At 42.4% G+C, this 26,178-nt stretch overlaps 1 protein-coding gene across 1 annotated transcript in view; it reads left to right on the top strand.

The window, feature by feature from the left end:
* The window catches only part of IL1RAPL2 (interleukin 1 receptor accessory protein like 2), a gene marked incomplete at both ends in the record, with an annotated part of 354,194 nt that overhangs the window by 309,137 nt on the left and 18,879 nt on the right, over positions 1-26,178 (top strand). Inside the window, 2 exons of the mRNA XM_080352659.1 lie at positions 19,057-19,186; positions 25,362-25,507. Coding sequence (XP_080208785.1) covers positions 19,057-19,186; positions 25,362-25,507 — 276 coding nt within the window. The remainder of the gene's footprint in view (positions 1-19,056; positions 19,187-25,361; positions 25,508-26,178) is intronic.

Here is a 26,178-nt window from a genome sequence, read left to right on the forward strand (position 1 = left end):
TAAGCTAGAAGGTTTGCATTTGATTACCTTCTTAATCTGGTATTGTCTTTCTTCTTTTAAAAAATCGGATGTATACATAGCCAGCACTTAAAAATCTGCAAGCCCTGGAGAGGATGGTGCAGATGCATTACTTGCAGTCTCCATAAAATTAGCAGTCATAGGGCTGAAAACAGGTGCTAATTCCTGGGTGGTGCCAGGGGATGCACAAGGCTATCAAACCAGTCCACAGAGGAGGAGGAGGAACGGCTGCTGAGGACACACTGTGTTTGTTCCCTTTGTGTCTTCAGTTTTACGCCACAGCTTTTCGGAGCAGTGGATCAGAGATTACAGAGTATTTCCCATTCCCATACACACAGATACTCAGTCTCTTTCCAAATACATGCTCACCAAAGCACAAGTTAAGGGGAACGGTGTAATGATCAGTAAGAAGACCATTATGAGCGGGGATAGGGAGAGATGGTCTTGATGACCTGTTCTGGCCTCAAAAATTTATGACGTCTGCAGAAAGCCTCATGCAGCTAACAGAGGAGCAAACCAGCATTAGACAAGTGAACTCCCAGTTGTTAGAAAAACAACACAGATTAAAAAGCAGGAGAGAGCCTCAATTTTCAGCTTGAATCATATTGGCTTAGAGAGGCAGCATACTATGTGGTAGACTCCCGCAGATTTCCAAGATCCTCTTTTTTTCAATCAACCTGAGCATCAGTATGCTCAATTCTTGTTCTCTAGCCATTGTGTAATTTCACAGACTGTCACCATGATTCCCATTTTCCACGACAATGTGTGAAAAATTCAGGTCAGTGTGCACAAAGCACAGCAGTAATAGGGTTGCTCTGTCTGCAGTTGTTTAAGGAAATAAGCAAGGCAACCTGCAACATCAGTGATTATCCTAGCACTGCTGACGGTGGGACTGTGCAGAACAGCTCAGTATTGGCACAAATAAAGCTCAAATTTGTGATTTCTTGCAAAACACAAGGTGAATAGATAAATCACTAAGTGTTTTTTTCAAAGTTATAAGGCACTATAGTATCTAGCACCCTAATCTGGCAAATGCATGTATGTGTACAGGACTTGGTCTGTGTTTCAAAGCGCTCCTGTGTGTTGGTGTTTGGAGTGCTCACCTTAAACTGCAAAGGGGAAAGTGCTTGATAATTATTGAGATTGTAATGGGAACACATATTCTTGGGAAATAACTTCTTGAATCATTTACACATGGGTCAACTTTATTAATTGATTGGAAGTTATTTAGTTAATGACAGATGCTCACCATGTATTTGGGCCATCCTGCAGTATCAAAAGGGTTCTCAGTATAGGAGGAGATTTAGCTGTGCATAGTCCTCGTTCTACAGCTTTTTTGAGGGAAGGCTACAGTCAAAAGCGAGTTGTCAAACATGTTCTTCAAGCTCCCATATACATGTTTTTGTGTGTTGCAGGTGTGTTTGTGTGTAAAAGGTCTATACAAAATTTGCTATAGTAGACTTGCAGCCGGGATCAAGTGATAAGCCTTGAAAATCTTTGAAGGTAATCTTCAATTCTTCTGAAGCATGTAACATCTACTTTATGAATATCAGCTGGAGCGAGACTTTTCTCATGTAATTTTATCTTTTTCTAACAAAAATATAATTTTCTTCAAGGCATCATTTAAAGAATTGAGGGATTTACTAGCTAAAACTATTAACTGTGTACTGCTCTGGGATAAAAGCACAAGTTTCCTTGGGACAAGAACTGAGGAATAGTGCATTGTTCTGCAGGATTAAGACAGGAGTATAAACCTGGGTCCTCTGAGGCTGGACCTCTTGCTCTCTGGAGAGAGTACATTTCACAGAGCCAGTGGGTGCAAGTCCATGCCAGATCACTGCTTGGGCATGAAGGAATATGACAAGATGAACTGGCAGTGGTGATGGTACACTGACACTTCAGTAGTTTACTTGATATTTTCTGGCTTCCAGGGACTTAAAGAGTTGTTTCCACAGCTCTTGAAGTCACTGTTTCCTGCAGTACCTTGGCCTCCTTTCTTCTTCCAAAACTTCTTCAACAATTTGAAAGATGATGGTCCCTGGTGAAAAATGAGGAGATGTAAAAACGTTGGGTAAAGTAGAGACAGTGTCCCACAGAAAGCCTACTTGCTTTTGTCTTTCTTTTCTGTCCCATAGCCAAATGGCTGTAGGGATGATTCAGATGTTATGTGCTTTGGTGCTTACATAAGTGGCCTTCTGCATGGGCTATGTCTTTAGACCCCCTACTGAGATGCCATTTTTAACATTTTAAAATTTTAAATACTAGTAATTGGCACAAAATGAAATTTTGGCTAGAAACTCTCAATTTGAGAAGGCAGCAGCCTCATTTGGTCTGCCTGGGTCAGGACTGAGATTCCAAATCCCAGTACTAGTCACTACCTTTTAAAATTTAAGCATCACTTGTACTGACAAATTGCTTTTTAAAGTGAAGATCTGTCATGAAAGCAGCTTGCAGGAGTTCCAGCAGGAATAGGGGAAAGAGGGTGCACCCTGTGTGCATGTAGCAGAAAAAAAAATGAGAGGATGATTCATGTCTCCTAATCATTGCTTGTTGTAAAATAGATCTTGGGCTACTGGAGGGGGCGGTATGTGTGTGTACCTGAGGAAGATTTTGGGGGCAGAATAGTGCTTTTGTGAGGTTCAGGAGGGTGCTGGGGGACTCTGAGGTTGGCACCTACCCCAACACTCTTCCCCTGTCTTTGGGAGCAGATTGTTCAGTGGAATGAACTCCAGAGGAAATGAAGAACAGCAGCAGCAGGGGAGTCTGTGTGCTTCTGTAAAGCAGTTTCAGCTGTATAACGTAAAGAACCTGGCCAGCCCTGGGAGAGTGGTTTCCATGGTTAATTTTCTCTTTTGTGTTACTGATTTTTCTTTTCATTATGTTTGAAATTGGGAGTGCTTTGTTCAACAGTAGTAGCCAATGGCAATTTGCTGTAGAGATGAGACTTTGCAAAGATATAGGACAAGGGAAAAGAAGAGGTGCGAGAAACTGAAATTACAAGGTCATGTTGGTGACTAGTGATGTGGAGGAAAGACATTTTTACCCAGTGTGCTTTGATGAGTAGTTAGGAGACCATAGCACACAGGGAAGTCTTTAGAGACCAAGTTGGCATGTCTGGAGCACATCTGGTGTAAAACAAAAGAAAATTGAATCATATCTGTTTTAAATTAGTGTATTTGGGAGATTATTATTATTCTCTTTTTCAAGATGGAGACATTTGAGCATATTTTCATTTGGGAGGGACCCAGTATCAACTGCCAACTGCATCTATGTATCTGCACATGGATGTGAACTACTAGCATGACTCATGGCGGTTCCATCTGTCACGTGTGATCACAGCAGATCTCACTACTCAGGTTTTTATGTGGAGTTGAATACACTGGAAGTGTGATCATGCTTTTGAGATCTTACCATTCAAAGTCTGTTTGCAACCAAAAGCTTTGTTGCCTCAGCTGTCCTCATAGGCTTCTCTTTCTTTCTGTTCAGCTGTGGTCCCAAAGTGCAAACAATGTATTTTGCTGTTTGAGAGTCAATATATATTTTCATTTTATTAAGAAAATATTTTGTAATCACTGAAAACCTAGGCTTTTCCGGAAGCTTAGCATACTGAAATTGAAAATTTTATGGGGCTGTGGGGAAGTTAAGGTATTTTTGATTGAGCTAAAGCGGGTCATATCATGCTCTAGAGTGGCTTGTAGTATTCTTGTGCTTCTAGTGTTTCCCTCAGTTACTCCAGGCAATATTTCATAGGTTGAGGAATGTATTGAAACAACTGTGCCAAAAGCCACCTTCCCTTTACATGGACGTAGATAAAGGAGACTGAGGGAGAGAGGCCGGGCATGTCCGTATGGATGGATAAAAACTATCAGGTGCCTGTGGTACCCACTGCAGCTGGGTGCAGCTTTGTTGTGCCCGCCAGCTGTTGGCAAAGCTGCCAGCCCAGCAGATAAGCCCTGCTTACACCCTGCCAGATGCTCAGGTTTCGCTGCACAGGATCAAAGCCACTGAAGCAGAGCTGGCCCACAAAAAGGCAGGTGACCGTCAGGTTTACTGCACGGTAAACAACCTCCCTGAAATGCTTCAGGGTGGCCAGGAACTGAAGAAGGAAAAACACAGACAAAAGCAGGTCAGCAACCTTCTGTGGGACCATTCACACTCCTTTGATTGCTTTTGGGTTTGAGGTTACATAAACCTTGTCTTCATTTAGTCCAAAGTGAAATTCTTTTCTGTGAAATAGCCTTTCCCCAGGCACTGGTGAAGCTCATGGCCTCAGATTTAGGAGAACGTGCTACTCTGTGGCTCTGCATTTGTTTCTCTGCACAGTAGTGCATGTCACTCTGGCTTTTACTTAATTTCCATTTCATTTCCATTTGAACAAGTAAAAAGTACCATCACATAGGCTCTGAGCAGCTTGCAGATGACTCGACATGACAAAAGCAAAGTGCAGGGTGCCAGCAATCAGTAACTCCCACAAACAGCCTGTCACTTTGTCCTCTCCTTTGCATCTAAAGCCAACTGAAAAAGTGGGTCAGGCAGTATCAGGGAGTGAGGCTGCTTGGAACCCCATGCAGATCCCTTCTGGTGGGGCAGGCCTGCTTTTTAGCAGTGGTTGTGCGCAGTGGGGCTGAAGTTTCTTTAACCCCCTAAGAAAAGCCATGTTAGCTCGAGTGCCTGTCAAGCGTGACAGCAGCCCAGGATCCGTGGGTTGGGCAGCGCTAGCTGTGAGGGCAGGAGCTGTTGGCTGGACCCAGGACCATCCACCACCCCAGGCTGCTCTGAAGTTGTGTGCAGCAGAGGTGGCGTTGCCAGCCCCGTGGGGGCTAGCGTGCTGCTGCCATTGGCATGGCCAACCGTGCAACATCTGGCCTTCCCTTGCAAGCCCAGCACAGAGCGAGTGCGCTGCCAGCCACGTGTTTGTATTTCCCTTGGCAAGTGGGGCAGATTTTACTTTTTTGCCTATGCAACTACAGCTTGGTGTCACCTTTCTCCAGCAGCTGAAGAGAAACCCTCCCCAGCCAGCCTCTCTGGGGAAGCCTGGCCTCTGTTAATACTACCCCTTGCACTGCTGAAACTGAACTCAAGACTGTTTTGGTAAAGCACAAGCAAGAGCCTCCCCCGTGGCAGCCCCACACCTTGGGAATGGCATCACTGCTGTTCAGGCAGGTGTAGTGCTGGGGCAGCCATGCTAGGAGCCCTCCTGTCACCTTTGGAGAGGCTGCAACCTGCCGCTCCTGTTCTCCTGGTTGGGTCTTTACGCTGCCCAAAAGGCTCATTCCCTGTCCCCTCACATATCTGTGCCAAACACAAGGGAAACATTTGCCTACACTGAGGTGTAATTTCTCGTTTCATTGAAGTGCCCTTTTACTACTCTGCCATTTGAAGCGGTCTCTCTGAAGCAGTCTCCCGAAAGGGAGATTGCTCTTTGCCTTCCACACCTATCCCCAGCTGCTGTGTACGCTCTGTAATCCCAGCGGACACAGCGCGATGTGTACTGCTGTCGGGTGACTTCACCAGGGCAGGGGCTGGTGACTCAGGAGAGCGGCACATTGCTCCTCAGGGCTCTGAAGGGGAGTTGGGCTGTGCCTTGTCGGTGGGGGCAACGGCTCTCTGGGAAGGTCAGCAGCTCCAACAGAAATTTTGTAAGGGTCAGTAAATCTGAAAAGGCTGAAAACTAGTGCTACAGGAGTCAGTACAAAGGATTTAATGTCTTTTTTGTCTGTTGGGAAAATGAGAAACATTCGGCAACTCACTGGAAAAGAAAGAAAAAAACCAACTTGTTAGCAAATAGAGCTATGTTTCTGTGTGGAGCTGACTTTTGAAATGGGTTTCATTACGGGGCCTGAAGTGGGATGTGAGTGTCTGTGTAGCTAATTTGTTTGGTATTTGGGAATAGTGAGTATTAGTTGGTCTGTTTGGCTGAAAACTACCCAAGGGATCCTGCTTTTCAGCACACTGCGAGGCATGAAGCACACTGTGCTGTAGGGGTCTGTGCTCATTCTCTAAGCCGGGCTTGTCCTTAGTGGGAAACGAGAAATGACACAGGTACGGGCAGCACAGAGCACAAATCTGTCCTAGCCTTCCCACGGGAGTGCTGCTTTGAGACTCTCCTCAACAAGCCTCGAGTCAGCCCTGTTCCCCATGACCAGAGCTGACAGCATCCTTGCTCCACCTGTGAAGATTCAGTCTCTTTCCTCACTGCCTCAGCTCCCTCGCTCTTGGGGCAGACCTGCCCACAGTTCGAGTTTTACAACATGGGAAGGATTTTTCAGATGCTACGTCCAGCCCCCTCTCCCTCCAGGCAGGCTTTCTGTCAGAGCCAAGTCCACCTGGCAGAGCTGAGGACTGCATCTTGCCCATTACCTGCACAGCTCAGCAGAGGGAAATGTTGCTGAGCAATACCAGGCTGAAACGCAGCAGCAGTAGCACATAAGGCAAAATATTAGAGGCCTCCGGTGAAATCTCAGACTACATAAACCATACTTAGAAGCAGCAGCTTTCTCTCCGTCACCAAGTCAGCACGGAGGTGGTGGTGGAGATTCAGGCTTTAGGAAGGCTGACTCGGGAGCTAAGGGTTGAGGGGAGGAGAGCTCGGTCAATTCCTGACAAACTGACCTGAGTTAGTGTCTTTTTCTGAGCCCTAGCCCAAGGATGAATGAAGCAGCTACGGAAATAATTACGGTTTTGTTGAGAAATTAAGGAAATCAGTTCAGACACATCCATTCTCAGCAACATAGCACAGAATTGTCCACATAGAGGGAAAATTTTACCTGTCCTTTTCTGTCTCTAATACTCCACACAGTCAGCAGAAAATGACCTAAAGAAAAACCTCTCCAACTTCCAAAGGCAACAGTCCCCTCAGGGCAGCTAACAACTCTTCACAGGTATTACCAGACACTGGGTACCCTGGTTACCCTCTGCCAGTATTCCTCTGGATGTTGAAGTGGAAAATAACAGGGAAGCCCTGCCAGCCATTTCGTATCATCCCGTGCATGGAGCCATAGTGGCTTTCTTGAATTTGAAAATCCATTCTGAACAACAACCATTTTTTTTCTGTTGTATTTTCCTCTGTTATGTATTGCTACATGAGCTTTTGAAAATGTATGCAGCAATTCCTTTAAAAAGCCTTATAAGAAACATTCGCAAGGCTTTGGGGGCAGACGTTTGCCTCAGCCTGTTATCAGCTGCAGGCACAGCTTTAGCACAGTAGCAGATGCACATCTCTAAAAGCCAGTCCTTTGGTCTTGCTCCTGCACATCTGTGTGTGCTTAGACCCTCACACTTCCAGTTGATCATGATTATCTGGGTCTTTGCTTCATTTTGGATGGTGGCATGACCTTTTCCAAGGGGGGAAGAGCAAGTCTCTAGCTTCCTCTGGTAAGTTTGGAGGTCAAGGCACATCAAGATTTCTGTCACTAGAGAAGAGCTCACATAACAATCTTGACACTGAAGTCGCCCTGGTTTCACATTAGATCTTGCAGGGAGCAGCTTAATTCCTTTCTCAGCACTAGCACAGCTAAGAAAAGAGATAAGCAATAAAGAAAAGAAAAGCTTTTCTCTCAGGAGGGTTTTTTTTAAAGATCCTGCTCTGAGCTTCAAAAACACTGCCTTGTATCTAAACATCACTGTGGGCAAGACACCAGGGGGTTATTCTGAGGCTCTTGGACTGTATGAAATCAAAATTCCTTTCTGTTGGAGCCAGCTGTGTGTGCTGAGTGCTCTTGCGTGGCTGTTCACAGCATGCTGGAGTGAAGGGCAGGTTGGAACTCTTACCTGGGCCAGGTAGTCGCTCACACAGTCTTTGCCTTCTGTGCATAACAGGACTGACAGCTGTGCATAACAGGACTGACAGCTGTGCCCAACTGGTAGAGGAAGGGATCCTATTTCCTAATTCCTCTCTATTTTCCAAGAGCAAATGATCCTTTTAAGATCAGCCACCCAGGTTCACACTAAATTCTCAGGAGGTTGCTCTGAATTAAGTCATAACGTGGCTCACTCAAATGGAAGTTCATGCTGCGTTCTCCACAGCAGGGCAGTATAGCTTCCCTCTTCTCAATGTATTTCAAATTCATAGTATCATTTTGTAAGTCTTGAGAAGACATGACATACCTCTCCCCAAGGGGTTTGGGTTTTTTATTCTTTCGAAAGGGTTTCTTATCCTTGCATTTTCTTTCCATATCACACTGAGGTCTGAGGATCTCTTGCTCTGAGCCCACGTTCCTCTCACGGCGTGACCTCTTGTGCAATTTTCCTTGGTTATGGGGAATCTACAGCCAGGCAATTTTGCCACCTTGGCCAGCCCCAAGGCAATGGGACCACCTTAGGGTGAATCCGTGCTCCCCTCTTTCCCGATGTAGTCCCATGAGTTGTGGGCTTTGCTGTATCCCATGCTGATGTCAATAGGGTTAGGCTGGTTGCATCCCCAGAGGTCTGGATCTACAGCTTACTCAGGTAACAGTTGTCCCCTTTCAAACCTGGAACACGAGTCCACAGAAGCTGACTGCTGCTCCTCTCATGCTGTGAGCCAAAGGCAATGTTAACCCCTTTCAGGGGTGCTCTGCTGTGTTCTGGTCACGGCTAATGTTAGTCCTTGTTGCAGAGGCATCTTTCCTTCCCTTTTTACCCACCCGAGTTTTGCAATCTTTGTGTGATTTCTTGAAATTCACACTCTTTTCTGCAAGCACATGGTGTCTCATCACCATGAATTTAAACCTTGTAGTTCCCCCTTGCAGAAGTTTCCGCTTGGGCCAGTGTGAAGTATTTTTTTGACTTTTGGAGTGTTTTTAATCATCCGTCAGCAGTGTTGAGAATGAATTAGGTGGCTTTGGGGAGGGTGAAACCACAGGCTATGGTTTTTGCCCCATGAGGGGATACCGCTGGATCTCTTTAGGGGAGGGAGTGCTGTTAGCTCTGAGAAGTTGTCTGAGTTGATAAAATTTCTTATGACCCTTACATCCTGAAGTGCTTGCTGAAGTCTTGTACCTGACATACAAGTCCCTGGTTTACGTCTTGGGTCTTGGTTAAAGTGTTTTGGAGGTAAAAAAAAAGCCTTAATGGTACTTTTTTAATCATTACTTTTTTAAAAAAATAAGGACAAATAAAAATATTTCCTTTAATTTCTACAAATTAGAAGGGATTAAACTTGCCTGTAAATTCTTGATTGGACAACTGAGGCACAACATTGATTCACTCAATAAGCAAAATACAGTATATATTTATTGAACTGTATTTTACTTTCCTACTCTCCCTGAATGTTATCTCTAATTTAAGTAAATAATAAATGGGAATTAGTTACTGGAGTTAGCTTGGAGAAAATGTTGCGTCGTGGCTGTTGTTTTTCTTTTTGAATCTTATTTGTAAAACCACTCTTTATTTAGAACTCACTGTGGCACTTACTCAGCATAGCACTTAAATATGTGCTTAAATTTAATCAATAGGGAGCCCTCTCCCTATTCAGCAAAATGTTTGCACATTTGCCGAGTTCTAAGCACATCAGTCAGTTGTAGATTCTCATCTGAGTACAAGCTGATCTTGTCCCTGTGTCCCTGTTGGTCCCTTTGTGCAGGGAAGTGGGAACTTGCGTCATCTTATCATGAGCGGTGGGACGTCCTGTCCCCTGAGGATGAGGGGCCACCTGCATAACTGAGGCCAACTGAGGTGACAGTTGTGGTTACATTTGTTATTAGAGGTGATTAACGTCTGTCTCTTCTAACTGGGACCCAGCACTGCATTTCACTTATTTTTGGAAGGCTAGGAAAGCTGGAGAAATAAGAAGGTTGCAGAAGTTACTGCCTCTTGTGTTTGGCTCCTTTTCTTAGCCCTGCCATCCTGTTCTCTGCATGGCAGCAGAGAGAGGAGAGGACTTGGCTAACATCAGAATATCTGCATCAAGGCGATATTCTGGACCTTGTTAACCACATGGACGTTGCTTGCCCCATGTGCCTGCTGCAGGACACAATGGAGACATTAGCAAGCTGGTCAGGGAGAATTAAGTTTTTCATGAAAATGTCTTTGTGTAAAACTGATGTCACGGTCTGTTTGGACCTTTTGAATTTACAGGACAATGTAGTCCATGATTTAAATTTTATTTCATCAGCTGATTAAGAAACATAATAAACAAACATGACAAAGAGGTGCTCAATCCCCTTTTGCCCAGACTAGTCTAGTATGTGAATCCACTTATTCATCATTGAAGTCATAAGGTTTCAGAAATTATAATCCATAACTCTTAATGTCATGCACCTATGATCAAAAGAAAAGAATTAGTTACCTAGTTGATGGTGAGAGTTCTCATCCTTCCTTCTCCATCAAGTTGCAGGTGTCCCCTGTATCACGCTGGAAAGCATGAAAGCTTCAGCACTTCAGCTGCTGTTCGATCTGATTCAAAAGAGTTTTGGGTAAACTGATGTTTTATACTCTCCAGCTTGGAGGTTGGGTCTATACTATTTCTGTGAGTTAGTGGATTCTGAGGAAACTGCAGACAAAAGGTAATGGCTGCTGGAAACAGCAATTTTCAGGTGATAATGGTGCATAATGGCCTGTTAGCCCTGCCTGGACACCTGTCCTGCCTACCTGGTCTAATGATGCTGCTCCCAGCATACATGAGGCCTTAGTATGAGCTGGGTAAACCAAACTCTAAGCAGGAGTTCAGTGAACAGTCAAAAACCAGGTATGAAAATACCCCAGTTGACTCCTTAGATTCAAGCATATGTTTATTTTGAAGAGTCTCACCTTGTTTATAGGGCAGGACATCATAGTGTGAAGTATGACTTCACATTTGCTTAGTCCTTTCTAATAAATTGAAGAAGAATTATCCATTCTGTAGTAATAATTTCAAGAAATTCTATCATTTGTTTAAAAATCAACACAGGAGTTGGAAGAGGTTTAGTGTAATTTCTTCAGTCCATTGCAGCCCACTGCTGGTTTCCTTGGCAACCTCAAAGTACCCTCTGCGTACTAAAATGTAACTCGCTAAGACATATGACTGGATACCCTTTGCATACTCATGAGAGTAAGGTTTCAGAATTTGGCCACATTGATGGTACCAGGTTGGTCTCTCTGTGCACCTTCTTCACACGAAACCAGATTGCTCTCTAGAATGAGGTTCTGGATTTCATCCTCTTTTTCCCCTGAGAGAAAAGATCACGATGTACTGGCTCAGGAAACTGAAATGTAAGATGTGAATGTCCATAGAAAATTGTGTGCAGGGGCAAGTTGGAGAGTTGGAAAGTCCTGAAGGCGACAAGAAGCTGCAAGATGTTGGATAGGACCCTATCTTTCCCTTGAGCCAGCAGGGTGCTGGAGGAGGCAGGAGAGTCCCTTCATTGTCTATCTCTTTGTAGCTTAAACAAACAGTTGGCTGTTCCCCTTCTCACCATGGGACAGAGTTCTAAGAAAGCAAGTGTCCCTCTGAATAATTTTTCCCTTCCTGCTCTTCTCTCAGAGCAACACACCTGTGTGTTACCACCTATTTTGGCCATGCTAAAAAGCAATATCAGAACAGAGACAAATGATTGCTGTGGCAACATGGGGCCATACCCATACCCTGGCCATAGTGAGAGGATTTGTTCCATCTCATTCCCTGTTTAGTTCACCTTGGTCTGGATGTTACTGCTCTGTGGCCACTCGGCTGCCCCAGCCTTTGGAACCCTATCACCAAGGGAATGTTTTTTAATCACCTACAGGACAATTTCTCTTAAATAATGTCTATGTGCCTCAAAACGTACAGAAATGAGATTTTCAGCATTGAGCACAAGGTAAAGTCAGCACAAGGCAGCTGTCAAGCTGCCTCTGAAATCCCACTGAGCATCTGTCTTCATTGTAGGTGAATAACTGAAAAGCTAAAATCCTTGACTTTCAGTTACACCTGAGCTCTCAGTGACTAAGACTTCAAATTCTGACACCAAGGTAGTTCTGAAAATGGGAAAAGGCTTTTACAGGATATAAGTGAGATTTACTTTGGCGGGGGCGGCGGGGGGCACGTTAGTCTGGTTTTTGAAGAAAGTTATTCTAGGAGATTTTGCTTTGATTGACTAATTTTTAGTATGTCCAATAAATTTTTATCAGTAACATTTCAACGTTTCGTGTATTTTAGTTTTGTTTTTCTCTTTATGTGACAGCCACAGTCAATAGTCAAGCCTACAAGCAGCGCTTGCAGTGGGTCGTGATTGTGTTGTTTAAATTAGGAATGGCTGGGACTGTATAGAATGACAGCAAATGCATTGACTTGTGTTCTTGGCAACAAACTGTCTAGAGGCTTAGTTGCTTTGCTTCATGTTTGGGGTTTTGCTGTTTGCTGTTAGTTGGTGTTATTTTTATGCTACGTTTTATATATGCCATTTGCTCATTTCAGTGAGGCAGAACATCAAAAATATCTCACAGCCGTGTGTTTTGTGATGTCTCAGGGCGTATGAAATAAGGGCAGAAGAAAGTTAGAATTGAGCTCATGAACTACAGAGGAGAAAAAAAGGCATAAAGATCTTCTTCATTTTTCTTGTAAAAGTTTTTGCTGGGCTCTTTGTTATTGCCAAGGACTTGTCCTAGTCAAAATGTTCTTCCATCAGTGAAGAGCCGCCACTTATTTTTCCTACATATCAGTAGAGCTACCAGAGTATTATTTTAGTGGCTAGCATATACTGTTCATAACACAGGGCCTTACTTAGGGGTAGAGCACCTGCTTTAGTCTGTTTCTTGTAGAAACTTGGAGAATAAAACAATCTAGTAAAATTATATATATGTATAGGTGTGTTTTGAAATGCTCATAAGCTAATTTGAAATGTCTGAAGGCTAGTTTGATTTAACTATAAATGTATGTTATTAAAGCTATTATTATCACTACCCAAAGCAGGTTTCTTAGTTTTATTTAAAATGTTTTCAGTTCATTAATTCCTGGCTGATCTTTGGTTACACAAATATTTGGAAGGATCATCTCCAGTCATGAATCTACTGGAATAGAGTTTTGACACATGGGATTTTCTGTAGTATTTTTTTTTGTCAGGGTAAATAATTTGTTTTGAGTATGCTTTATTTTCACTGGATCAAATAATGCTCAAACTGAAGTCCATGAGACTTTTAACTAAATAGGGGTAACATGGTTTAGCACACAGCTAGGCTGGTATTCTGTAGAATAGCCAAGTAAAAGAGGAGGAAGAAGGAGCCCAGGTAGAGTAATTAGCACTGACATAAATCTTGTTGTACTACACAAAACATGGAACCTTTGATCAGGTAATGCTGGGAAATGGCCAGGGAAAAATAAAGGAGGAAGCTGATAATGTTCCAGAGGTTTTTGTGGAAGTTTGTGACTTTGTCTAAACCCAGTAGTGCATGAATAAAATAGAAGAGACTATTTCAGGGATCTGCAGTGGTTATCCAGTCCAGCTGCCTGACGAGGTCAGGGTTTGGTACCATCAGCAAACTTGCTAATAATCTGTGCAGAATTCCAATGCTGCAGTAGCATGTCATAGCAACAGATGCTGAAGAGCCTGATGTGGTGAAGTGGTACTGCAGTCCCTAGATCTGTGCTGGGAGGGGATTGGGGAACATGGGTGATCAGCTGGGCCGGGTGACATGAGCAAAACCCAAGCACATCCTCAGCTGCCTCTGTCAAACGCCCCTGGCTGCTTCAGGAGGTCACGCAGAGGGCTGGGACTCAGCAGCTCAGCCACAGGATTTGGCTCTCAGATTGCAGGAGTGGCCTCGAGTGGGCACCGTTTGCTGCCATTGCCATCCTCACATCCCGGGCAGCAGCTCAGCATCAGCCGGCTGAGCCAAACCCATAGTTTGGCTTGGGCTGCACCGCCTCAGTGCGATCCTGGGTTCTGCCCGTTAGTGCTGAGCATAGAAGCGCAGCTAAGAGGATGTCCTTGCAAGAGCCTCAGAGAAAATTGTCATTCTCTGCGAACTAGATAGAAGCTACCACACACAGAGATTGTTTTTCATGAGTCAAGGTCTGCGTTGCCCCTGGCATTTGTTTTGTGGATAAATTGCAGGCATAAACTCTGTCTCCCATATCTTCTTATCCAGGATGTCCTTCTGAAGGAAAAGGAAATGTGTTCTTTACTTCACAGTTGTATACTATCCCGCCTGCCTTGCTAGGGAAATTTAAGTCACGCTGCTGCACTTTGGTCAGTCTGTAGCGCTTGTAAAGCCTATATGTTCTTGTCAGTGACATGTGATTTCCCTTGCAAACCTTGCAGCCTGGAAAAGGAAGACAGAATCAATCCTGCAGACAGCCTGTAGAATACAGTTATTGAGATGTGATAAGGAACCTGCCTTTCTCATCCTGTCTCCTTGTGAAGTACCTGCATAACATTTGCATGTGTCTAGTGGGAAGCTGCTCCTTTGCAAACACTTCTCTCTGTCAGTCTTATAGGGAAAGAGACACAGGCACCATTATCAGAGAGGAGCTACATGATGTATATGCATCGATAAGAGAGACTTGGAGTGACGGGATGATTTTCAGCGGGACTTGTGCACTTGTCTTCCTTTCTACATCTATCCAGCATCCAGCCCTGAAAAGACATAAAAGAAATAGTATTATAGTCAATGGTATTAACAGTCAGGTGCAGCTGACGCTGTAAATCCATCTGGCAATACGTGCCCGATTGACTTTTGGCGTTGCTTGGTACAAAAGGAGGTCTTTGTTTGTCATTTTCAGTCAATTCTGCAACTGGCTTGGAAGGATCTTCTGGTTCAGTTCAGGCTGGTTGAGGGTGATGGTGTATATGGCAGAAAAAATGTGAAAGAATTAGAAAAAATACTAATGTTTCAAGCCATTGGGAGAGAAAAGAGCACTCAGGGATTCACAGATGACTTCAGCTATTTGGTGGGTTTGCTCTGGGATGATTTACTCCAGGAGTAAAAGCCTAATTTGCTGGAAGAACAGAGCACCAGCAGAATGCAGACATCAGAGAATGTGGACTCTGTGTTGCACTCTAGAATGGATGCTGACAAATAAGCCACGAAATACACCTACTTGTGCAAAATGCATGAAAAAAAAACAAGCAGTCAATACATATTTAAAACAAAACAAACAAACAAACAAAAAACCCAACAAAAAATTGCCTTGATGTAAGCCAGATCTTATGATCTGTGAACAGCTATCGTCTTCCATACTGGTCAGTGATCTAGCCTTGGCACTTAAGTTTTGCAGACCCTTTTTCCATCCTTAGCCAGTGCTCCTGCTGCCATCAGGCAACTATTCTGCTTGAATAATTTCATTTCTGTGGAATTCCCATTTTCAGGAAAAAAAAAAAAAGCTAAAATGGCACAGATTTATTGTGAAAATGGTCAGGTGAAAAATGTACAGTAAGATTTATCAATAGAAATCATTCATATTGCCAGTGGTTATGTCTTATCAGCTGGGAGTTTGCAACAAGCCTGCCTGATTGACAGAGGAGGGAAAAAAGCTAAAGCTGAGACTTCTGCTGGAAGCGGAGGCTTTACTGTAACAAGGTGACCCCAGCAAAGCAATAGACTCGGTGATGTCTACAAGCAGGCTTTTCTACGTTCTTCCCTTGGTTCATAAAATATTATCTTAAGTGTTGTTTCATTAGAAATCTCACTAATCATTTTCTCTGTTTCTCAGCAAATTATTTTATTAATTAAAATCGCAACTGAAATGTCTATCTGATTTAAACACAAGCGATTTTAAAATGCAAAACTTTAGGATACCATTCATTTTAGGAACTTTGATGTTGTTAATTAAATTATACAAGGGTGATTTTACTTAATAAGGACAGTGAGTAATGGAACTACTTAGTGTCATGCAGAATAGAAGTAGTCATGTGCAAAAGTTTGGGCCTCACACAAGATGAGTTTTTGTAGTTACAAACTGCCTTTTAGTTCCTTCTGCCTGAAACTGTGATTCAGTGTGTTACCACGTGCCTTGAAGCCAGCCCCAAAATCAGGACCTGCAAAGGGCTCTTTCTGTGCTTAGCGCCTGTTTCTTCCTGTATTGAAGGGCTCATTTAGGAACCAGGGAACTCAGCTGCAGCTTTAGGATCTCAGGACTTGGGAAATGCAGAGACACGTTCTTTTCTGAATGGGAATTGGCTGAAGTTCCCTGAAAACCATGAAAACAGGTTGCTTCTGTGGCCAGCTGTGCCTTAGCATAGCAGGAGAGGGGAAGCCTTCCTTTGTTTCCTAATGGAGGCTTATTTGAGGGGGCAAAGTGCTTCTGCAATGAAGAGCCAATGTTACCTTTTCTGACATTGTCCTGCTTCCAGAGTCACAAAGGAGTGATGAGAGTTATAAACCAGAAGCTGCTTCAGAGAGCTACAGGAAGCGAGGTGTCCTTACTAGCTTGAGGAACAGAAGAACAGTGTGAGAGTTGGGGTTGGGATGGGACCTTGGGGTGTCATCAGCCCCTCAGCTTTTTCCACCTCAGGACAGATCAGCTCAACGCAGACATACATGATTCTGCTACTGAGATAAAAATTAGTTGTTCCATGAGAAACAGTTGCTTATACCTTCCTCTGATCAGCCATGGCTTCACAAATGAGATGGACCGTGTTTTTTTTCAGGTGTGGCCAGTTCCAGTCTTTGAGCTGAAAATACAAATTCATTCAGAAGTTTGCCACTGACAGTATTAGTTTATTCTACTGTTTTTCCCTGGTGGGAAAGCTGGGAAATAGATCTGCCCAGGCATGTCACAATAAAGGCTACTGATGCTTTATATTTGCTTTATTTATTACAGAAGCTGTGTACCAACAGCTAGCTTTTTTAGGTTTTTCATGTTTGTCTAGAAAACTTCTTATTTCTTCAGACCACGCATATTACCTCAGGATGTTTATTGTGCATGTATAGAAATCTTAGATTCACCTTGGAATATCTTCGTTTCTTCAGGGTTTGTTTTTTAAGTAAAACTCTGCTGGTTTTAAGAAAAGCACACCCTGTAATGTATTTTGCCTGAAACGCTTAATGCCCAGCACGGTGTGCCAGGAAAAGGGCATATACTGTCAATGCTGATAGGCCATGTCCATCCCTTTTCTGTTTCACATTGCTACAGTTGTCTTTTTCCATTAAAATCAAACACGGACTGAGCAGCCACATGCTAGGAATCACTAAGTGGTATTTAAATAGATGTGTATCATGACTCTGAGGCAAGTGGCACAAAAGACCTCACACCGCACAGGCAGGTTAGGAAAACGTGAGAGGGATGTGGCTGGAGGCGCCAGTTCTCCCGTGGAAGAGCACGCAGCGTCTCGCAGGGATGGCTGAACAGGTGAGGAGCAGAAGGAAACAGACTTCTCCAATATTGTCATGTGGTGGAATTAAATGTCTGCCTAGAAGTGTTTCTGATTCTTCATTAGTTAATGAAGTTTGGAACTTTCTTTTGGTGGTGGTCAGTGTTGTGGGCTGTACAAATAACTGTGAATATCCGCCTCTTCTTGTGTTTTGGACGTTTGAGGTGGTCGTATGTAATCTGCCAGCATCAGCACATCTTCAATGGCCAGCTGTGGTACCAGAGTTCACAGTGAATATGACAATGAAAGATTCCGTAAAACGTTTTCAGGATAAACATCTTCCATTTTTGCCTAGCTATTGGAGAAACAGAGTCTGAAGTGCAGTCTTTAAAACTTTTCTTGCTGTATCCTAATGTTTCAAAAGGACTTGTAATTTTGGATCTTCACTTGGAAACAATTTAAAGACGGCTGATTTTCAATGTCTGGGGATGCTGCACTTCCTACTAATCAGACTCTTTTGACGTGTCTTAAATTGAGCACTGAAATAACGGGTAGATGAGTGCAAGTAGTTGACTTAGGACAACTCTGGGGGCATTTAAGCAAAGATGCTTTAACACACAGCTCTGATACGCTCAGAATATGCACACAGCAAGTTATCACTGCCAAGCAGACAAGAGGTAACTGATTAAGGCACAGTAATTCAATCATGTGAAGCTGTTAGCCCATGCTCAGCCAAGGGATGTGCTCCAAATGACTAGCCCTTTTTGAAAAGCATAGGCATGTTCTGTTTCAGCATCAAAAGAGCCTCCTGCTCATGCTGAGAATGGACGGCATAATAAAACGTTTCTTCCTAACAGAGTAAAATGCATTACTTGGACTTTCCATGCAATCCAAGACCTGGAAGATTCAGCAGGTGTCTCCATTAAACATTAAATGAGGTCTGTCCACCCATGTAAGGTGGTAATTCTACAGCTGCTTTGTAACCTGGACACCTATGCTGCATCAGAATAGGCAGAGAGAAGTGAGTGCAGCAGCTGCATTTGCATACTAAGGGAATGGGCATGGTTCTCCTGAATTTCCTGGCTTGTTTGGGGGCTTTTTTGTTCTAGTACAACTAAAACTGTAGCCAAACAAAAACCCATCTAAATGCTGAATTCTTGGAGAGAAAAGAAATCTGATTATTTTCCAAGTTTTATTTTCTTTCTTTTGGAAGTATTTTTGCAGAGCTGAAAGGGAGAATTCTTTGTTGCTTGAGTAATGCTTTGAAGTTTGGTGCTTTGCCAAAAGCCTGTTGACAGCAACACGAATGTTGTTGGTGCTCACGGGTATCATGTATTACTTGGGGATCTTTAAAAGCCCTCTGAACAGCTTACCAAGACTTCATTAACATTTGATTTCTATCTGAGTGGGGAAGAAATTATTACTGTGTCTTTTTACGGGCAGATGGGCAGCAGTAAGCAAGTTCAGTGCTTTTACCTGCCTCTTAGGGCACACTCCCCGGTCCTGGTAAGATCCTGGGAGTCTCACAAAGAAGTCATCTCTTTTCTTTTTAACAGCCCATCTGACATCACCTTATGTTGCCACCATTTTCATACCTTCTCATTGTTCATGTAATACCTTTCTGGGAAAACGAAAGGATGGATAACCTCAGAGTTTCATTCCACAGCTATTTCCTATAGATGCAAATCAACATCACCCTTTTTCCAATGGTTTGTAGTTGTTCCTTGTTTGTCCTCTTTTTTTCTTCAGTTATAAAAGGGGCAGGTGTACCCAAGGTGTTGAAATTTCTCACAATCACTCTCTCACTATTAGCCACGACAAAGTGTCTAACCCTTTCTTTTCTTCTTGTCCTCAGGAAACCCACTGACTGTGGCCTGCAAAGCTTTCTTTGGATTCAGTGGAGAATCAGGCCCCATGATCTACTGGATGAAAGGGGAAAAATTCATAGAAGAATTAGAAGGTCACATTAGAGAAGGCGAAGTCAGGTACTTTTTGGAGTATTTACTGTTAAAAAATATGGTACATCCCAAAATCCTGTTGGGTTTTTTAAACAGGTTTTTAATTCGAGGTAGAAATAGTTTTCTGTCTAAGGAGTGATAAATGACTTGGAACCAGAGCAGTGTGAGTTGCTCTCCTTTCTAGTGAATAATCTCTAAAGATGTAGTAGCTATCTATGTGCCTGAAAATCTGTTATCAAATTCCCCCGATAGCAGCTGAAGCGTCTCTTGAGTGTTCTGTGGGTTGATTTTAGCCCTGCATGGAAATGATGCTGCCATTGCCCCTTGTGGCAGTCCTTGGCAGGGTGACATTCATTTCAGCATCAGTGTTAATCTTAAAGATGAATGGTCTCCTGTCAAAGTCACCATACTTTTTCTCTTGTGCTGAATGTGTTGTTTGCCTGTGATATAGCTCTTAGCATGCCTTAACTAGGGCTTTCGAAGAGCAGTATTTGTTCCTTCATGCTTAACACTTAGGGGACAGAAGGAGGTCGCTGGTGAGATTGTCCGATATCCAACTCATGCTTGGCTTGGTCCAGATGATGGTTATCATTTGCTATACCAGTTGTGAAGACAACACTTGTATCCCCATGAGCTTTTATGGAAATTGCACCTAACACCATCTTCTCGTCTTCCTTATTTAATAATCACCTGATGAATAGCTCTTTGAGCAAAGAAGAAGCTATGGTTATATTCTGGGCAAGCTGGTCCCAGCTCCTATAGACATAATGAATATAGATTATAAAGAAAGCCAAGGACTTTGCACCTTCCATTGCACATTTTCTTGCTCTCATTCCTGAGTTGTTTCCTGTAAAAGAGATTTTGGAGAGTGGGCAGAGAAAGAGATTCCTTTGCTTTGTGACTTGATCAATGATCTGAAGTTCAGCCATTTAGCCACTAGTTATGAAGAAACAATAAAATACCTGACCTAACATTGCACCTTAGTTGCATACAGATGAAATTTATTATACATTGCCAGAATGACTTTAAGTGTACAATCCTCTTTTGGGCTTCTGACCACAAAATACAATTATTGGAGACCTCTGCCATTGCAAGTAATCAGCATTTAATGACATTACGTCCTCTCTGGTGTATATATATGAACAAAGTGATTTTGGTCATGTTCTTCCCCTGCATCACAAGGACAGTTTTAGGTTTGTATTTAAAGACCTCTCCAGCAGTGTTCAAAACTTTTCCTTGATGTGCATTTGTTAGTGAAACTGAGTCTGAAGAAGCTATATTTGTCCTTCATTGTGCCATTTCATTACACATGCGTGTTTCAAATTAATTTTGTGACAACTCCCTTTTCTCACTCCATTAAAATGCTTTGACTCAGTGTACAATTCAGTGAATCTTCTCTTCAGCAAAGCCACTTATCACATACCTAATCTCCTGTGCATCACAGACAGCATTAAAAACATAGCATTTACCAAAACCTCCTGCATCATTACCAGCAGTGCCACACTCCATCCCTTTTTTTCATTTAGAAGTAGCTATGGCAACTGCAGTAGTAACTTTTTGCAAATGATTTTTTTTCACAGCAACAGCTCTTGTTTATGTGTCCCATTACAGGTAGGCTGCTTCAGAGAAACTGAGCAGCACCAACTGTTCTGTCAGTGCCCCGAGCCAGCCCATATCTTCTACCCAGTCATATTTATTGATGTATTTCAGAAAATGTTACATCTGTTTCAAATTTGATGAGCCACGGTAAACTTGCTGGTTAGATGCTTTTCTCCATCAGTTTGCTTCTATATGGTGTTTCTGTTAATGTTGAGAAGCTACAAGTAACTGGGCACTGTTACAACCAGACCAAGATACTCCATAGGTTGCTCCTTTGGCAAATACCTAACATTTTAACCCTCCATCCCCTATATTAAATCAGTTCACAAATTTAGTAGCACTCAGAATGTTTGGTGCTGTCCTTACCCTGGATTCTCCCCATCCATTGTGTTGCTGGATTTTCTGTATTTGATGAGAGTTCAAGTTTGCAGATCAATGTAGTGTGGGAGTACAAAACGTCCATCCCTAGTTTGCACCCCCAAGTATGCATGGTCACCAGACAATTAGTCTGCTTTTATGAAAGCATTGGAATAAGGATGCACATGACTTGAGCATTTCTGTTAAAATCCAACCCGTAGAACTGGTTTTTTTTGGTAAGCAGACTTCATCATGAATAAAATATGTGTCGCTCTGGGCTGCTCGTTACTTATTAGACCTCATAATAAAAAGTAACTAATCAGCATTGGAGGACTCGGGGGCAATGACCCTCTTTCTAACCAGCATCCTTGCCTTCCCTTGAATTAAGATTCCCAAATGTTAGACATGCATAGGGGGAAAAGGAGAGTGAGACTTTGTTTGCCAGGTGGTTTTTTCACAGCGGTAATAAAAATGTCATGTAAATCGAACCAAGGCTATTAAAGAGGAATCAAAGTCTTTAAGCCTGCCTGCAGAGTTGTCAGTTGTACCTAATTATCAAAGGAGCCCACAGCAAATTACAACACGGTCTCCTTGCCATGGCAAAAAGGTATTTTCAGGCATAACTCTTGCTGTCCCAACCACCTGTGAGTAACTGCTTTTTCCTCTTCAGGCAACACTGCAGAACAGTTTGCAGGTACCTCATAATGCTCAGCTTGTTAAGCATGTTTGTCCTTTTTTCTCTCTTCCCCATTTTTAAAGTGGAAGTAGTTTAATTCATTTTTGAGGCATGCAAGGAAGTGAACGGAGACATTTTGAACTGCGGCCTTATTTCTTTCTGCTCATTAACATTCTGCCTTTTCACCAACGCAAGTCAACTGATGGATGTGAAATGCTCAGACAGGGTGAGGATGCTGATGGAGGGAGGCAGCAAAACCATCGCTGCCTGACTAACGTGCTGGGTACTTTGCAGAAAAGTATGGAAATCGCAGCCCTCTCCTGAAAAGCTTATACCATTATTAAAGCAGACAACTTCTGGGCAGAGAATGGGAACGTGGTGCAGGAAAGCGAGAGGGAAGATCACTATGCTGCATTGTTAGTTGAACCACTTTTCTTTAGAAAAGTACATACAGATCTGTCCTTTCATCTACAGACTATTGTTAAGGGCTAGAAAGAAGGGACTAGAGTTCGTACCTCTGTTCACAGTCCAGATCTTCACCTATGTAAGGAAAAGTTTTCTTTTTTGGTAAGTCCCAAGGTGCATGCGGGTTAGTAAAGGTTTGAAATTAGTGGCTTGGTCTTGCAAAGAGACCCAGCAGAAGCTTTTGTGAGGCCTTTACATGTGTGATCATACAACGCCTGAAAAGTTTAGGAAAATGTGGTTTCAAGCGAAAGGTATTTTAACTTCAGATTCAATTTAGTGCATAAGTGCATTGGAATAACGTGACAAAATATTTGAAAATCTGAAACTTTGGACATTTTTTAAAGAAAACATTAGGATTCTGAAAGGACACTTCTGCTTTTAATTTGTATTTTCTTAACTGAAAAATAATCAGTAGATAAAAATGTTTTGTTTCAGATCAAATAAATTGCTTCAGCTTGAACAAAAAGGAAGCACTGGGTATTTTTTTTACTTCATCCACCTCTTCTTTCCCTCTGCCTCCATCCTATTTGTTGTGAGTTGTCAAGCCCCATTGATTTATCTGTGTATTAAATGGTGTAATTACTTGTACAGTTTGTTCATCAAACCAGAAGAAATTCAGTTCGTGGGAGCTGGCTTGTGTTGGCAGTGTTGCTGCTGAAGTTTCCCCCAGCTCAGACACGGACGGAGCTTCATTTTCTGGGTGTGCAGCAAATACTGTTGCACCTTTACGGTCTTAACTTCTTGACACTGTATTCCTTTTCTTCCCCAGAAATATTGTGCTCAGTGTTCTCTGAACCACCCAGAAAACGCAAGCAATTAAAGTCTGCACACTTCTTAAAAAATGTAGGTGACCAACTGTGTGTTTCTGTAGCAATAATGAATTAGCTGCCGAACACAGGTTAAAAGGAAGAAAATAAAAAAAAAGGCAGGAATTAAAAGTTTAACACCACTAAGAGCTTTTTTGCTACCAGCATAATGTTTAAGCGTCTGTCAGTATTTTCATGTTAGATCCCATTCTTAAGAGTTCTCTTCCTAAAGATTGCAATTAGCATGAAAACAAGTGAAAAAAAAATTCTCACTCCAAATGCATGTTCTTTTTTATGAAAGCTCCTTTTTAGCTGATCATACACTATTTAAACTTAGGTTTGATTTTAAATAGATTCAGAATAATAGTTTATTTTATCTTAATTGTAATCTGTCATAATTTTTTCCTTTATAAAATATGCTGATTATAGTAAACACAACATAATCTGAACATTGACAGATTGGTGTCCTAGATATCTTCTCTGTTAATGATTTTATTCATTCCTTGCAGCATGATTTGTAGGCCAAAAATTGTGGAGCATATTGTTTACCAACATGGAAGAATGGCTTTCCTGAATTTAAAATATTTCACTGTATATACATATGGAATATTAATAGGTAAATAAGAATTGATGTATCTGACCCCTAATGATTTAGACTGATTTGAGTCTGCAAACAGATCAGGCTCTCCTGGGTGGTTCCTTTTCTGGACAGAAATGATAGGAATTCAGTCTCTCTTGCATTATTTTTTGCACTTGGACTTAGGGATGGAATAAAAAAAATTGCAAAAATACACAATGAATGAGAGTGAATTTGCAAAAAAAGACGCAATCAAAATTTCCGAATGCCACACACGTGCCTGTTCTTAAACCCATGTTTTTCCACTTGCGTTTTGGGAAGTTACCCAGCCATAGTGAAAGCCGCTGAATTGTTGTGGGTGCTCTGGTATGTCTCCTCACACAAGCCTTTAAAGCTTATGTGCTGTATGAAATCTCACTGCACATACGCGGTTTATAGTAGTCAGACTTGTATCTTTGATTGTCTAGTGGAATGCCTTCATACCTCACTTGTGATTTGTTTTCAGATTTGTTTCCATGTTTGTTATATGAAATTACATATATAATAAAATGTTTGTGCACATTGGAAACATCTAAACAACTTTGGCTTGTAAAAGAGAAGTTTGGGGGTGGTTGTTGTTGTTATTGGAAAACACTAAGCTCTCCAGAAGCAGTTTCCATCCAGCGCAGGCAGCGCTCTGCTTCGTTACTTTGTGCCTCGTTGACTTCCTTCAGCCTCCTGAGAAAACACTTATTTTCCAGTGAACGTGGATCTTATTTATACCTTTACTTAGTGCTGTATGCTGTCTTTTCAGAGAAAAGACTCACTGAAGTGCTGTGTGCCAGAGTGAGTTCACAGGTGACTGCGAGGGCATGGCACGTTCCATGTTTGCCCTGTACACATCATGCAGCAGAACACTAATGGGACTGAAGGGATCTGGTAGATTTTACTTGATGTTACCTTTCCTTGTTCAAAGAACTGGTAACTTTTTCTTGAGCAACTGATAAGAAGCTTTTTGAGAGAACAGGGCATTGTATTTTTAGGCTTAATGTCAGCATCAGAAAACACCTGCATGTACTTTGCATCCTTTTTCATGTTCACATTTGAAAAATGACTTGAAAAGACTGTACCTCTGGCCTGAAAGTCTAATAGAACTTTCTGTTCTCTTTGTGGGCATTTTGCATGTCTCCTCTGTCCTCCCAAAGGAGCAGAGAGCTCTTGTTCTTGACACTGTTCCCTTTTAAAGTCAGGACCTAGCCCCCAAAATAGAGGAAAATTCCAGAGAATAGCACATCTCCTTTCATTGGTTTTCCAGACTACATTAAAATGTATCACAATACCCAGCCTTTATAATATTGCCTTAGAATTTGCTCATTGATGGCTTAGTAGCACATATTTATTTATCTGGAAATTGAGTATTTATTGCCTCTTTTAAAAGAAACATTGTTTTTATCATTTGATTCTGCTGGAGCTGAGGTATACAAGCCCCTTGGAACCATTACACCCGTAGACACTCTTCCTGCACTTGATTCAACTCCTTGCTTTAGACATGGCAAGAAAAAAAAGGCTTTTGGTTGTCAAGAAAGATGCCTCTGTCAGGTCTCTTTCAGGCAACTTGAGTCTCCTGCATCCTTCTCCATGAGTGGAGGAGACCAGGAGCACTGTGCTGACAAATCATGGCTCTTTTGGGAACCTTCCGCTTCTATTAATTCAGTTAAGTGACGACTGTATGTTTTCTTTCAGACTTCTCAGAGAACATCTCGGAGAAAAAGAAGTTGAATTGACATTGATCTTCGATGCTGTAGAGGAGGCAGACCTGGCTAACTATACGTGTCACGTGGAAAACAGAAACGGACGGAAACATGCCAGTGTTCTCCTGCGCAAGAAAGGTGACTCTCTTTATTTCATTACATGTACTCTCGCCTGCCTCAGCAGCAACAGGTCAGCCAGTAGCGAAGGTCTTGCCAACCTCTCTGATTCAGGCCGGACTCCTGTGTGCCTGCTTGGAGCTGAAATATGGTTTTGTTACAGCTTCTGTTTACCATTTGTGAAAAAAAAATCATGAATTGCTCTTTAGTCTCTAGTGAATCAGCCTTGCAGGTGTGGCACTTGCCTGGAATACAGTCACCCATAAAGCATCAGGATAATCAGTAGAAGTATTTTGGTCTAAACAACCTGTGAATTTGACCCAGAGTTGACTGACTAGGCCAGAGGTAATTGTGTCATGCAGCTAAAATGTGCTTTTCTTAGAACAGGCAGCTCAGCAGTGAGGTCAGATGTTCTCCTATTGCTCCACTTCCTGGCTTTGCTGTTTCAATTGCAAGTTTTAAACGGTTTTGGTTTTTGACTGCATTGGGAATGAAAACATTGCAGTGGGAGCTACAGATCAATGGATAATACCTCATCATGGTTGCTTTGCTTGGTACTGTACCTGGAACTGGGAATACAAGTACTGACAAGTTATCTGGAGCAGAAAGGAAACCATTTGGGTTTGAATGTTCCACATTAAAAGGTGCCACTGTGCTCTGCTGTTTGTAGAAGTTATTATCATAAGGAGTGT

Source organism: Nesoenas mayeri (assembly GCF_963082525.1).
Source record: "Nesoenas mayeri genome assembly, chromosome: 13".
Lineage (NCBI taxonomy): Eukaryota > Metazoa > Chordata > Aves > Columbiformes > Columbidae > Nesoenas > Nesoenas mayeri.